We start from the raw sequence: 13967 nt of genomic DNA, 5'->3' as shown, positions 1-13967 counted from the left end.
ACTTATAGAATCATATCCGCAGTGGAGCCGATACGGATTTTGGGGAGAAGCATTTAGCCCTGGCCAAACGCGCATCACCCCCCTTCAGGGTCTCGCCCTCATCACGAGGCCTTTAACTGATTTAGAAGTCAAAAAACGGCCTGTCGATGACATTCTTAGGAAAGTATCGTACCTCGTAACAATCGGTCGAGCCAGTTCTTTCAGCGAGGGTGCATAGCTGAACCTGACGGGTGAAGATAGCTGTCGAACATTCCGTTTGGAAGGCTGCCATAATAATCTTAGTATAATCTAGGACAGAAAGTTTCCTGGACGTACTTGTTCCGTCATTGGTCTACTTGGAAATTTAATTTGCTAGATCTAATATGTCCTATAATTTTACCTTATAAAATGATTCTCATTTCTTCCTTTTTATGGCATGGGATATATACTGGGTGATTGTTCGATGAAAGATTAAGCAGAGATGGGCCGGAGAGAAGACGACTTGTGGCCTCTATTATCATAAGCAGCAGGCGGTGAGATGACACGACCTGGGCGGCTTACTAGACTCGTTTCTTGGCACCTTGACACTAGATGCGCTCTCTTGGGAGAGAAGGGATGTAGTAGACTGCGGCATATCGTACGATACTGATAATGAATTACTATCGTTATCGTCATGCTGATATTAAAAAACTATCGTCTGATATCGTATAGATATCATATTATCGGACTAGTGAGTATAACCTCTCTTACCTATCCTAATAACTAAATATATTTTGACATTAAATGCCTTTCTACTTCAGCATCTATGTTATATCCTCCACTTCACGAGTTTCCGCCTCGATTATAGCCTTACAGCTGCCTGTTGTACGGAGACATGGAGGCGCCATAAACCCTGCAGTCCGATCAGGACATATGAAAGAGAACATCATGCACTTTATCTTTCATCACAACTCAACTACGAAATGAAAATATTTGCCAATGAGATGGATCAATTCATCTAGATTCCCTCCTACGCTATGGTGGTTGACTCAAACTGCTCCACTCCTCTCAGCGCTTTGGCTACCGTTTCCAGTAGCTGGTCCTTGTCCTCAAGGCCGACACTCAAGCGAAGGATATGCTGCGGCACTCCGTATCGCGGGACCTTGTCGCGGTTCCAATAGTTGGCTAGCTGGACGTACGGGACAATCAACGTAAAGTTGGTACCAAAGCTGGAGCCCTTGCAGACATCGAGGGTATTGTAAAAATACTCGGCGCTACGGGGCTGATGGAAAATGATACTCAGCACGTTGCCGTAGCCTCCCCCGTTCTCGCGCATCACACTCTCGTACAGGGAGGACGTTGGCGCGGTCGATGGATGATGGACGGTCGCGATGGATGGATGGGAGCTGAGTAGATCAACGAGCGGCAGGGTGTTCTCGTTGCACTGCCTCACCCGCCAGGCTATATTCTGGCAATTGTCCTTCAATGTGTCAATGTCCAGCGGGAAACATATGTTCTCGTAATTTGCGGAAAGGGCGGCCTTGATAGCGTGGTGATATCGAGATTTGGGGTTGAGGACAAGACTGTAATGTACTCCTGTTTGTTAGATCACCAATCGCTGATGAATGAACGCGAGGGATTTGGATGTCAAAAACCGACCTTCCCCCTGTGACATTAGACGAGCCACTGAAAGTCTTCGTCAAACTGGATACCATGACATCCACGAAAGGGAGGGCATCTAAATTGACGAATCCTGCAACGGTACCGTCGCAAGCAATAATGGAATTATGTTGATCGGCCAGAGTCCTAAGTTGTCGGAGGTCGGGGGATGACAAGAGGATATTACTTGGCAGCTTGCAGAACAGGACCTGAAGCTGTTGGCCAGATTGGAGCAAGCTCTCTAGGTGGGCGAGCTCTTGCTCGGTGCCGTGCTTGTAGGAGAGAACATTTGCCTAGGAACCTCCTCGGAGGACTTCCACTGTCTCTGGATATAGCCACCTGTGGAGTGGAGCCGGTCAGGACGAGAAAACGACATGGGAGTGGGCGCAAAATATCATTCTTACCCAAAGGCAGCGACTGTCTTCCCTCCGGATATCGACGCCAGAGCTTCGGAAAGCGAATATATGGCGTTCATTCCGTTGGGGTAAAGAAACACATCGTCCTTCTGGACCGTGGGCTCGCTGGGCCGGTCTGAAGTTGCCAGCTGGGCCAGAGTAGCCCTCAACCCCGATTGAGCGGAGTTCGAAAACTCTAAAAGCTCCTGAAGCTTTCGTTTCCGCGGAGCTGCAGTGCGAAAACCCGGGGTCGAGGAACCCGAGTCAAGATACTCCATCTCGCCGCGACAGTATTCCGCGTGCCGGGTGGATAGGCCGCTACCAGTGTCCCTCCAGAAGGTCATTGCATCTTTCCACCGGTCTGATGGGAGTAGAACGACGGAGAAGTTGGCCCAGTGAAAAGTTGCCTTGCCGGAATTTGACTCGGGGGGCATGAAGAACCGGACAACGTGTAAGGGTGCCCGATGCTCGTAACATAGCCCCTTGGACCCCAAGATACCTGCACATTTGCGAGCAGCAGTATCCGAGCCAAAGACCATGCAACATGTCGTGCTATCGGTAATTACGAGCCGTTTCAAGACAGCCCCAGAAAGCTCTTGAACTGGCTTATTTATATAGAATCTCGAAACCTCATCCGTTAGTTGGTTGTTCTTTCTTGGGAGGAGAATCTGACCTACCGAGGATAACTCCACTCCAATTGATCCATCACCCATTCCTCCTTTCGAGACAACCCAATCACCGAGTCCCATGTGGGTAGGGATACACTGACAGCCTGGCCTGGGTTAGCCCTTTCGCCCTCTTTCGTCAAAGTGGCACGCGTACATGTGGATCGCCTAACGGGTAGATGTTGCCTTTGCCCGAAGGCAGTGCTTGGGGAGTCTTTGGGGGCATGCAGCGGTCCGGAATCTCGATGAAATCTCCCATGTTGGACTATGGACTGAAAGTATTGGTGTATGAATGTACAATGCAGAAATTAAAAACGCGGAGAAAAGTCCCTTTATATACCTCCGTCACCGGGCTGATTTGTATCACACCATGAATCCATCCGGCAGATGTTATCCAAGATCCATATCAAGTATCATATGCAGCGTTCAGCCGGCCAGGTCAATAGAATGCTCCACCGAAAAGATGAAGCCACTTCAGTACATCTTCTAGGCGCCAAGCGACGGTCCGGAAGCTCCAGAAATGTGGAATTGGTGCACAGCGCACCCCACCCACTTGCCTTTCCACGTAGGCCTACTTCTTCCTCAACGCATTTGACTTTTTGTATGTCTTTCACTTTACTTTCTCGCTCTGTCTCTCACACCGCATCTCTATATCACCGGGAATACTTGCAGATATCCCTATAGATTGGATGTCGACTGCGGAGACTGACCGAGTTCATTGGCATTTCACTTCACCTGGGGGGTCCTAGCTGCTGCTGATCATTACAACGCAAGCAAGGTGTAAGACGCATAGGATGCAGATGAAAATAACTTTTGCAACTGGTTCTGAAGTTGTCGATGAAAAAACGCAAATTTGCATGCCATATCAGAAGAGACTGAGTCAAATGGCGCGCGTTCCACCACAGCATTGTACCATTGCTCGGGAAATATGTTTGATTCTTTTACCCCCATGTAAGGCCCAAGCTAAGCTATTAAAAAATAAAACCTAAATTCGATGACTCTAGGACTGTCAACCCCTTGATCTCTCCCGCGAGTACATCTCATGCATGACATCCTCCGATCTTTCCCCGGAGGACCGTATCTAGTGCCGTGGCAACATGTTTCACATTGGTGGTGTTCACTAGACGACAGGTTAAGCTTTATCGTTAGATAGGTAGAACAGAATATGGCAAAGGGGGGATGTTTCGTTGGCTTGGGTAAACTCACGTCCCGAGATTGATAACCTGCCCGAGCCACAAACATAGACATGGTACTGTGTTCTCAGAAGTTTAATCTGCATGGGCGTTAAGTCGATGCATGCAAACATACCTCCCTACAAGTGCACAAAAACGGTGAGTTGATGAAGGGAAAGCAGTTGACAGAGAGAAATGGACGACTCATACTTGCTCCTCTATATACCCCCAATCCCCCGGGGTCCCAAGGCGTTTTAGCTCGCCCAGAAGAGCCGTTCTCATTGCCATCAGGCGTGCGTGTCTCGAGGAAATGTCTTGCGCCCATTCCTCGTAGAGCTCTGGGTCGGACATAATCCGGGCGGCAATCTTGGCCCCAAAGGACGGAGGGGAAAAGATTTCTGCCATCTGGAGACTGACTAGCTGGTCGAGTCCCCGCGCCGCAGCATCCGCGGAGGAGGCGACCAGATGAAAGCTGCCCACCCGTTCGCCATACAGCGACATCATCTTCGAGAAGGTGTGCGCAACGCAAAGTTCGAGGCCGCTTTCAACAAAGTGCCGGATTGCCCAGGCATCCTCTTCAAACGATCCGGACGCGAAGCCTTGACTGTTGCAGTACCGCGTCTCCATATTCAGTTTACCGTGGCATTTGGTTGATCATAACTGATACTGGTGGGGGAAGAACTTACTATGCCAGGTCAAAGAATGGAAACAGTCCTAGCTGGGAGCAGAAGCGGGATATAGCTCTCCACTGGTCTTTGGTGGGATCGATGCCCGTGGGATTGTGCGCGCAGGCATGGAGTAGGAGGACATCATTAGGCTGGGCATCCTGCTCGAGAATGGCCATCATGCGCTCTACGTTGAAGGAATGAGTCTCCTGGTCATGGTACGGGTAACGACGGATCTCTAAATTCTGCGCCCCCTTGGCCATACAGTCCTTTGCCAGCTGCCAGATGACCGGATGATTCTCCCACGTTTCATCAGGAATCCAGACGCGGCGCGGACGCAGGTGCTGAGACAGGAAGTGGGCGCCGAGATGGTTGGCGCCAGTTCCGGAGACAGTCTGCAGAGAGCCCAGGCGAGACCCCGATCCGGAAAGGAGGAGGCTATGAGCTAAAGTCTCGCCAAATATGAGACGCTGAGTGTGGTGGATGAATGACGCGTTGCCATGAGGTGGCAGGTAGCCGTGATTCTGTCCGGGTTGGAGAGCGAGAAACCTCTTCGTCTGCGGTGCTGTCTTAGCGAGAGGTCTCGCTTGCTGAAATACTAACTTTCGAAGCATGACCTACTTTTTCCACGACAGATGGAGTGATCATTTGACCATTCTCGTTATAGTACATCCCGGATTCAAGACTGACTTTGCTTGGAGATGCATCGGCGCTGAACTCGATGAGGAGCTGGCGAAATTCGTTCGGTGGAACAGGGGGGATAGTATCGAATCGAGAGGATTGCATTTTGATCGGTGAAAAAAAAAAAAAAAAAAAAAAAAACAAAATGGAAAGGAAAAGAAAAGAAACACAAAAAGAGCTAGTATCTACGGAGCAGAGGGAGTAGTACCATATAAACCGCCCGGTTAACTATATATGATATATCGCAGATGGAATCGGGCGCCTAAAATCTGAATCGGCATGATGATGTAGGTTGCAAGTGGCGGTGAGGATGTTCATGCAAGGCAGCTTGCATGCCTCTAGGGATGTAGTGGACGAGATCAACAGTTATATTATATATCATATGCGCAAGAATGTGTCGTGGAATGCAGCAATGCCCGACGTCGCAAGCACCCCCTTCCACCAGATTAGAGAATTTGAGCTAGGGAGCTACAAGAAAAGTATGTAATTGACTAGAATATTAGCGAGGCATCGTGAATAAGGTTTCAATTAGACAGGGCGAAGACCTGACGGGCCTTTTTCAACTCGTAGACAACGGTGAGCAACGCTGTGACATCGACGGCACAGAAGATCAGAGCCTTCCCCTCGCCCATCCCTCGCATCTTCTCCGGCGGGCCCAGTGCAAATCCTCCCGCGGGCTTATAATGTTTCTTCATGATCGCCTTGAATTGGGCCAGGGTGTCCTGCCACTCGGGCTCGGTCGGCACGACGCCCGCCTCCCAGCGGAGTCCCATCGAGACTCGACAGTCGATGGTCCCGAGCCACACGGCGTCAATCTCGGGAACATCAGTTAGGATGGCGTCCAGATTGCTCAGTCCCTCGAGAGATTTGATCTGGATGACAACAGCCGCTTGGTCGTTCTGGTTCTCGTGAACCGACTTGGACGGGTCGATCGGAGTATCGGTGATGCCCTGAACCTGACGATAAGGAGGTGCTGAACGCGTACCGCCACACCTGGCTCCGTACTTGGTAGAAGCGACAATATGTTTGGCGTCAGCAACAGTGTTCACCCGAGGGACAATGACGCTTGCCCTGACATCAAGGGCGTAACCCAGGGCTGCATGGTCGTGGCCGGGAACGCTGCCAGATTCATGTTTAATGGACTGAGAAAAACGTATCTATATCCACGGTGGGAACGAGACGTACCGGACAAAGGAAATAGTTCTGCCCTTACCCATGAAGGCCAGCTCGTGCACCATCTAGGACGATAATTGATTAGTCCGACCTTGGAATGAGCGATCGAAGGAACGCACGGTGGTCATCGTCTCCACATTGCATGACTAGTGTTCCCAGTCAATCAAGACAACATCGAATCCCAAGGATGAAACGAACTGGGCAGTCTGAACGGTGCTGAGGCCGAGGTAGAGACCGGCTAACGGGGCAATCTTTCCTTCGTGGGCATCTCGCAGCGTCTGACGAGCTCAGTGTGGCTGGAAGAGAGATGGTGCGCGATACCCGGCCATTCTCTGACCCTGATTTCCAGTAACGGTCATTTTGATGGTTGTGAGGAAGGTTTTCTTTGCCCATCCTATTTAAGACGACTGAGGCCCGAAGGCTTTATCTTCACCGACTAAATCTCGTAGCAGTCGTGTTTGACCTGTCATGCAGTGATTAAACTTTCATATAAAAATATTGGGTAGCGGTGACTGGACTGGGTATGCATGCAGCAAGGAGGGCGAATGTCGAGTCAGACCTACTTGTTTTCGGAGAAGAATTCCGGCCTTGAGTAAGTGCATATGATTTTCCTGGCTACGCAAGGAGCCATGTCCTACTGCCCAGCTACTCTGCTGAAGGTAATTTCGGTATCATTGAACCAGTTAAATCACGTATCTAGCTCTTCTGCTGATAGGCCTTGATGTTCTTCGCAGTTGTCTCCTTAAGGGCCGCGGGGGCATCGTAAGTGTCCAGCATGATCTCCACCATTCGCAGTCCTCGCCCCTAATGGAAAGCCTTGTCCTCAAGCAGCGCATGAAGCTCGCCCCAATTAGCCACCCTAGCAGTCTGCACGTTATAGGAGCCATTAACAGGAGCCCCGAAGCAACTGGGACTCTCCAGGTAGCGCCATACGGCGATATCGTTGTATTCCGCGTCCCGTCCATGGATCAAGCGCTCGATGGTGTACCCATTCTTGTTAATCAGGAAGACGATGAGATCCAGGCGCTTGCGGATGGCCGTGCTCAGCTCTTGCGCTGTCACCTGGGAGCTGCCGTCGCCTTCAAACAGGATTGTGCGCCCATTCGTCTTCCCACGGCGTTGGGCCAGGCTAGTCCCCTGCGCGGCTGGTAGCATGAACCCTATCGAGAGCCAGATACTGGAATTGATCAGCTGGGTGTTATCGAGCAGCACAAACTCCCGCCTGCCTGTGCTAGACGTTCCGGTTTCTGTCATGACAATGTCCCCGGGACGGAAGAAGTGCGACATGCGCCGCCAGAAGATGTCATGGCTCAGTACATGTGCGGGCTCGGCCGGGGGTAAGGCGGCGAGATCCTGGCGTGGATTGGGAACGACGGACCAGGGTGTGTCCGTGGGCAGCTGGACAGCATCGAGCCGATCGAGCATCGCGCGCAGGAGTGCCTTGAGGGGAACATTGTATTTCGTGGTACCACAGATCATAACTGAGTCCCGATCAAAGCTGATGGCAGTCTCCGTGCGCGGGATCGTCGTGAATCCGTACGTATTGATGTTGCTCACCCGAGGTCCAACATAAAGAGTTAGATCGCACTGGTTCACCCAAGATGAGATCACCCGTGGCCCGGCCGTTGCGTACACAACGTGGAAATTGGGAAGAGTCTCGTTGATGATGCTCTTCCCAAAGAACATCGTGCACGTTACAATCCCCATGCGACGTGCAAGCTCGTTGGCCTCGACCACCGCGCCATATCGCGATGTACCAGCATCTACCAGTAGGAATGGTTGTTTAGACGCGTAGAGCTATTGCAAAATGTGGTCTGCTGCTTGCGCCGCAACTTCCAAGGTCGATTGGAAGCTGGATGTACACAGGTCGGGACTGAAGCACACACTCTCGTAGAGCATGATCGATCTGAGCCGTCGCCGTGGCTTCATCGATGAGGTTTTCTCGAGCCGCCGTGATTCTGACGGTCATGTCGGCATAGATGCTATAGTCGCCTGGGACCCCATGGACGGCCCGCACGCCAGCTTGGTAGAGGCGTCGAAAGAGATACTGCGCTAGAGGAATTTTCTCTTCCATTGTTTTTGTTCTTGGACTTGGATATGATGGTGGCGTGAAACAGAAGACGATTACGCCTCCGCGCGGCCTTATATTCGCGTTGTCTGAGAAATAGTTGGAGGAGCTGTGAGACGTGACGTCTGGTCTGCATGCATAAATACCCTACTGCATGACGTGAAAGATGGGCTGAGTTGTACCTGCGTCCCTGCGTGTACTGACGCGTCATTCACGAAGAACTCAAGAGATCAAGCGTAATATCCACGCTGCACCGTCTCGTTAATATAAGGAACCGAGACTCCCAAAATGACCTCCCAATAGGCACATCGGCCTCTACTCGTGTTTCTTCATTCTCAGCTCCTAACCGACCACTTCCAACCTTCTATTTTGGATTCTTCGCTTGGACCAACAGCTCAATGTTCACTAGACGTAATATGGCACTTGCATATTCCTCCAGAACCGACTCCGGATGTGCAACTTTGTGCTTAGCGATCGATCCGTGAGTGAGTGAGCCCACGAGGAGAAATCCCAGGTGCTAGCAAGCTTTCAAGAGACTTTCAACGCCCTGGAATACTGTGTTATCAAGGGGGGGGCGGACTCAATGAAAAGGTGAAGCCGGCCGAACAGAATGAACTAGCCACAGTCAGCTCTTCTGATCAACTATTCCTGCACACTCTCATGATATTCAATAGTATTCAGAAAAAACATGCAGCCGCTCAGGTCAATATTATCAAGGAAGCAATCAGGTGATGCGCAAAGTTAGGCGACACAGTCGGGGCGCGGGTTGAACGATGCATGGAGGGGGCAATGTCAGATTACAGTTGCCTCAGATTCAAGCGGCTGGTGGATGTGAGACGGTCCCTAATGTCACTAGAGCCTCGAATAAAGTCAGTTCAATGTGATCTAGCATTCTTTTCCTTGGTTCGTAGCTCAGGTGATGGCGTTGGTGTATTTACCCTTGCCGGATGCAGATGCAAGGGAAAGAAGCCATACTGCTGGCGAAGCGCTTCGCCTTTAAACTCGCTATTATCCAGTAATTCTATAGAGTCGACATCACATTTACTACCCCGACCACCTAGGTGACACGGCATGAATTCATCGTCGCGGAAATGGCGCTCCTCGACATGGTTTATTGTCACGCAATGGCCGTGGCTCTGTTTACTGGTGTCTTCTGGATTGACTCGGGTCGGACATCTCTGGGCTGACACTATTGTCGTAACAGACACCTTTCTCGCCAGCTTCATAGTCCCTATTGTTCCCTATATCGTGGAAGATCGATTGGGTCTCAATCCTCGCTATACACAAAGCATTAGTTCCTGGCTGTTGGCGGAGAATACGGCGGTCAGCGTCGTCGTCCGGATGCCTCTCGCCCACTATGCGGATCAATCTGCTTCCAAGCGAAGTTGGTTACTCTGGGCCCTGGTGATATGCCTAATCAGTACCATAGCTACTGCATTTGCGCCATCCCGTATGCCTGCTCCGATCTTGATAGCGATCAATCGATTGGCTGACCCCGTGACGCAGTGTTCGTCCTGTTCATCGGTCGGTTTGTTCAGGCCTTCTCCAGCAGCATCATGTGGGTGGTGGGTTATACGACCGTGGCAGATAGCGTCCGACTTGGACATATCGGTATGGTGTATTCCATGATATACACGGCGGTGTCGCTGGGAACCTCATCCGAACCCATGCTTTCTGGGATCCTATTCCAATTGGCTGGATACTGGTCGGCTTGGGCCTGTGCTTTTGCGGTGATCGCGATCGACATAGGCTTCCGGCTGTTAATGCTAGAGAAGAACTATGATGAAAAGACCGGCAAGTCCATTCCCTCGCGGTCGCAGGGTGAAACAACGTCTGACGTTCCTCCCTAAAGCTCCCAAAGATGAGCCAGCTCTCGATCTGGGCCCACAGTCTGAGCGAGCTCCATTTATCGACCTCGAGGATGCTGATCTTGACCCCCATGCGAAACCGAAAACGTCTCCAAATTTTTACCGATGCATTTTCAGCAAGCGCAACTTTGTCTGCGGGATATATTGCAGTTTCACGTTTGGCTTGCTAATGACAACCTTCAATACGACTGTGCCTTTGCATGTTCGTGAAGTATTCAACTGGGGCGGCATGCCCTCCGGTCTCATGTTTGCTGCGCTGCAGGCTCCGCGTTTGGTGATGTCTCCAATTGTCGGCTGGTTGAAAGACCGGGTAGACTCGCGAATGCCCACGACTGCCGGACTTGCCATCCTCGCACCCCTAATGTGGTTATTAGGAGTTCCGGGTAACCCTTCATTCCCATGGGCTAATTTCGGGACAAGGGGTCCTGTTCTGTATGTGTTGACAATGTGTGCCATCGGGATCCAGTCCACATTCTTGAATGGAGGCGGGACAATCGAAGCTACCAGTACGTCAGTCTCTTCTGATCCAGTGTCTAGGCTGACAGGAAAAATAGTGGCCGTTGATGAGCTTGATAAACAGTACCCCGGGGCCTTTGGGCCCAACGCTGGCAAGTCACGGGCCCTTACAATGGTCAGTGTTTCTTATATACTGGGCGCCTGTGTGGGCCCTGTGTTGGCTGGAGCGCTCAATGAGCGGTTTGGCTACTATGTTATGGGTTGTGTTCTTGGTGAGACCAGTTCGATTCGCAGCTTCAATATTCATTCATACTAACCTGCCTGTAGCCGCACTATGTGCTTTCTCTAGCGTGGTTTTATTCCGTGGTCTTCTATCGAGGCCGAAATCTTGACGATGCAGCATATCCCTGCGACATATGCTTTTCCCAGAGTTCCAGAACAGCTACCGCAGCTCTCCAAGCGGTCATACTATCAAAAACTCGCTCATCACACGCCAATGCGCACACTGAAAAACCTGGAAGACGTCAATGTCTGTACGGCACCCGTACCTCGGAGCATCTGTTGTCATCGGTCCTGTCTGCATACTATTTGGGATGGATCCATTTGGTCCAACTAGCCTCGAAATTCTGCATCAGGCACAACAAGTGTCAGGGTTGACCATGCACCCCGGGGGTCGGAGGATCAGGTCTCAAATTTTTCGCAATTCACCTAGGGTACCAGTTAGCGACAGGCAATTGGATAGTCGACGAGCACAGCCCAAATTATGCCCATGTGATATTCCGGGCATTTTTGAAGCTACGATATACGGACCAACCCAGGCACTTGATCTGCACTTTCTCCATTTTAGAGAAAGGTATACATCCTTTGGTAAAATTCTCAAAGCAAAATTCAAAACCACTATAAAAGACAGTAGTTTGAAAGAAGATATTTCTAGCATGACGCATGCATTTATTCGGCATCCTTGCGTTCCACCGTAGCCAACATTTTCATAGAGACTCCAGTTGCCTGCTTTTGCAACGCCATATGAAATGAAGCATATTCTCTTGCCTCGACTTCCAATGTTCCCTTCAGTGTTCCAGTGCCTCCAAACCGCCCCGTCGAAATCAGGCTTGGAACCAAAACCGAGAATGCTTCATCAGAAGTGGCGACCCCCCTAATTGCCGTCCGATACTTCTCAGGGCCATATGGGGTGAGGCTGAGGGTGCTGAGTGCACCGAAAGATCCGGTTGCGGAAGTACTGAAGGAGACATCCACTTGCTCGTCTGGTGCTGTGATGATGACTCCGACCTCAATGTATGATTCCTTCACCACTGGCTGCACCTTGACCGATGTTGGGGATACCTGTGTGATTACCACGATCGGCTTATCAACCACACGAACTGTCACGCCAGGCAATGGGGTAACAGAGAGCTCAATCCAACCGGAGGATGCTAGGAATAGTGTAGACAATGTTCCCTTGAGAGTGTGAAGACCGCTAAGGTATTCCATCGCCGGCTTGAGCTTAGCAGCCGCTTCTTGGTGCTCTTCATTCTCACTCCTTTCCAAGAAAGAGCCGACGCTGGTTGTCTTGATATGAACAAGGGCATGGGGGGGATCGGCACTGCGAGTCGACATCCACTCCTGAAATTTGTCGGAATCGGTTGGGTTATGTGCGAGCGCATTGGCTGCCCCTATATCTCCGCCTATAATCTTGCATTGGGAACGTCGCTTGCGTAAGTACTCGTTGAATTCAGACGAGCTCGCAATATTGGGGTCAGCAGCGGTGTTGAAGATGCCGCTGTACTCTTTCTTGACAAGACGCAGAAAATCTTCCTTCTTTTCGATTCCGGTCTCAGGACTCTCAACTAGCAGCTGATAGCGACTGCCCAAGTGACACTCCTCAACGACATGAGATCCGCAGCGGTTGAAAAAACTCTGATATTTCTTGACTACATCCGATGCCTCAGCCAGGGAAGTTTCATCACTCTCTTTGCTGATTTCTTCCACCCAGTCTGGGAGTGCGTTTGCAGCACTAACGTATTCTTCGGACACAAAATTGTAAACATCGTTACTAGGTTTCAGCCCGACGGAGTAGACCTTTTGATCGAAACTGTATATTCCATAAAGGCTGTTGTTCTTCAACGACGTCGAGTAGCGAAACCCCTCTGAATCCTCGACCGAAACGCCGGCGTGGCTGATGCTCAGGCTGGGGTTCATCTCCAAGTCACTCGCGAGCTCCGAGCCGGTGGCGACAAAGAGATCACCCTCCACATTTTGGGCACCGATATCAGTTTTCCGAAAGTTAGATGGTAACCAGTAGGTGTCGTCCGACCCTGGTGGTTGAAATGAAGTGCCTTCTTCTTGGTCTGCAGCTACCAATGGATACTTCTTGCTCCTATCGAGCGTCACGCCGACATCGAATGGATCGGTATCTGGAACAGTTTAGCGATGCCTTAACCCACGGAAGAGTTACTAACATACTAGCTGAGAGGAGATTAACGGTAACTCCAACGACGGAGCAGATGGGTAGGTCATTAGGTTTGTCTGACATTGTGGCGGCAGGATCCTTGAAAGGTCAGGGAACATGGGTACTGGGGAACTTATTTATCTCCTTCTTTTAGCGCCTGTGTCACTAAGGAGTCAGGTTCAGCCTGGGTAAGCTGAGACAAACTCCCTTTTGCCCAGAATACTAGTATCTTGGCCACTCCGCGTTGATAATCCTAGTATGGGGCGTTAGCGCCGCCCAAGAATGTTATTATGGAGCGCATGCATTAGCCGAACACGTCATTCCATTCAGCAAACATCTTGATATGGGGCTGCATAACTTATCCGCTGTGTTAGTGAGGGGAAAGGTTCCCGGAATGTAGTTGCCTTATACCACACGATCAAGGGAATAGATATATCGTTTCCAACGTTGGTGAGACTTAATAGATATCGTAGAAGATCAAGCTCCATTCTGACAGAAACTTAGGTGTTATATAGAGCTGGCTTTGTGGATGCGATGAATAATTTCCACGCCGGATACAATCCGCTTTCGATCTCAATACATCTTCTTCTGCTCAGTTCCCTCAACAGGTGAAAGCTAGGGACGTCGACTCCGAGTCCAGACCTCTATAGCAGGATCCAAATTGGCCCAAGCATCCATAGTCCCGCTCGTAATGGCTATAAATTGAGCCATCTCTGGCATGGCACTCTGCGCGAACAGATTTGACCCACAGATGCCGCAGA

General features: G+C 50.6%; 5 protein-coding genes across 5 annotated transcripts; 1 reads left to right on the top strand and 4 right to left on the bottom strand.

Annotated features, from left to right (window-relative positions):
• Positions 1-988: 988 nt before the first annotated feature.
• Positions 989-5300, bottom strand: KD926_011625 (uncharacterized protein; the record flags this gene model as incomplete). Its single annotated transcript, XM_053096137.1, has 8 exons — positions 989-1541; positions 1618-1764; positions 2022-2564; positions 2690-2784; positions 2835-2942; positions 4060-4453; positions 4536-5071; positions 5136-5300. The coding sequence occupies 8 exons, from the start codon at positions 5298-5300 to the stop codon at positions 989-991; spliced, it is 2541 nt and encodes an 846-aa protein (XP_052959636.1).
• Positions 5301-5719: 419 nt separating this feature from the next.
• On the bottom strand, positions 5720-6761 carry KD926_011624 (uncharacterized protein; the record flags this gene model as incomplete). Its single annotated transcript, XM_053096136.1, has 4 exons — positions 5720-6314; positions 6381-6433; positions 6488-6514; positions 6567-6761. 4 exons carry the CDS (start codon positions 6759-6761, stop codon positions 5720-5722), a joined length of 870 nt encoding a protein of 289 aa, XP_052959635.1.
• A 411-nt stretch (positions 6762-7172) lies between these two features.
• Positions 7173-8442, bottom strand: KD926_011623 (uncharacterized protein; the record flags this gene model as incomplete). The annotated part of the gene is made up of 2 exons (XM_053096135.1): positions 7173-8131; positions 8202-8442. The coding sequence occupies 2 exons, from the start codon at positions 8440-8442 to the stop codon at positions 7173-7175; spliced, it is 1200 nt and encodes a 399-aa protein (XP_052959634.1).
• A 1065-nt stretch (positions 8443-9507) lies between these two features.
• Positions 9508-11152, top strand: KD926_011622 (major facilitator superfamily domain-containing protein; the record flags this gene model as incomplete). Its single annotated transcript, XM_053096134.1, has 5 exons — positions 9508-9886; positions 9943-10257; positions 10307-10810; positions 10859-11032; positions 11088-11152. 5 exons carry the CDS (start codon positions 9508-9510, stop codon positions 11150-11152), a joined length of 1437 nt encoding a protein of 478 aa, XP_052959633.1.
• A 556-nt stretch (positions 11153-11708) lies between these two features.
• On the bottom strand, positions 11709-13290 carry KD926_011621 (uncharacterized protein; the record flags this gene model as incomplete). The annotated part of the gene is made up of 2 exons (XM_053096133.1): positions 11709-13171; positions 13221-13290. The coding sequence occupies 2 exons, from the start codon at positions 13288-13290 to the stop codon at positions 11709-11711; spliced, it is 1533 nt and encodes a 510-aa protein (XP_052959632.1).
• Positions 13291-13967: the final 677 nt, after the last annotated feature.

The sequence above is a fragment of the Aspergillus affinis genome (genome assembly GCF_023601865.1).
Source record: "Aspergillus affinis strain CMG 70 chromosome Unknown NODE_9_length_501208_cov_87_169129, whole genome shotgun sequence".
Taxonomy (NCBI): domain Eukaryota; kingdom Fungi; phylum Ascomycota; class Eurotiomycetes; order Eurotiales; family Aspergillaceae; genus Aspergillus; species Aspergillus affinis.
Note: the sequence above shows the minus strand (reverse complement) of the source record. Positions and strands in the feature narration are given on the sequence as shown.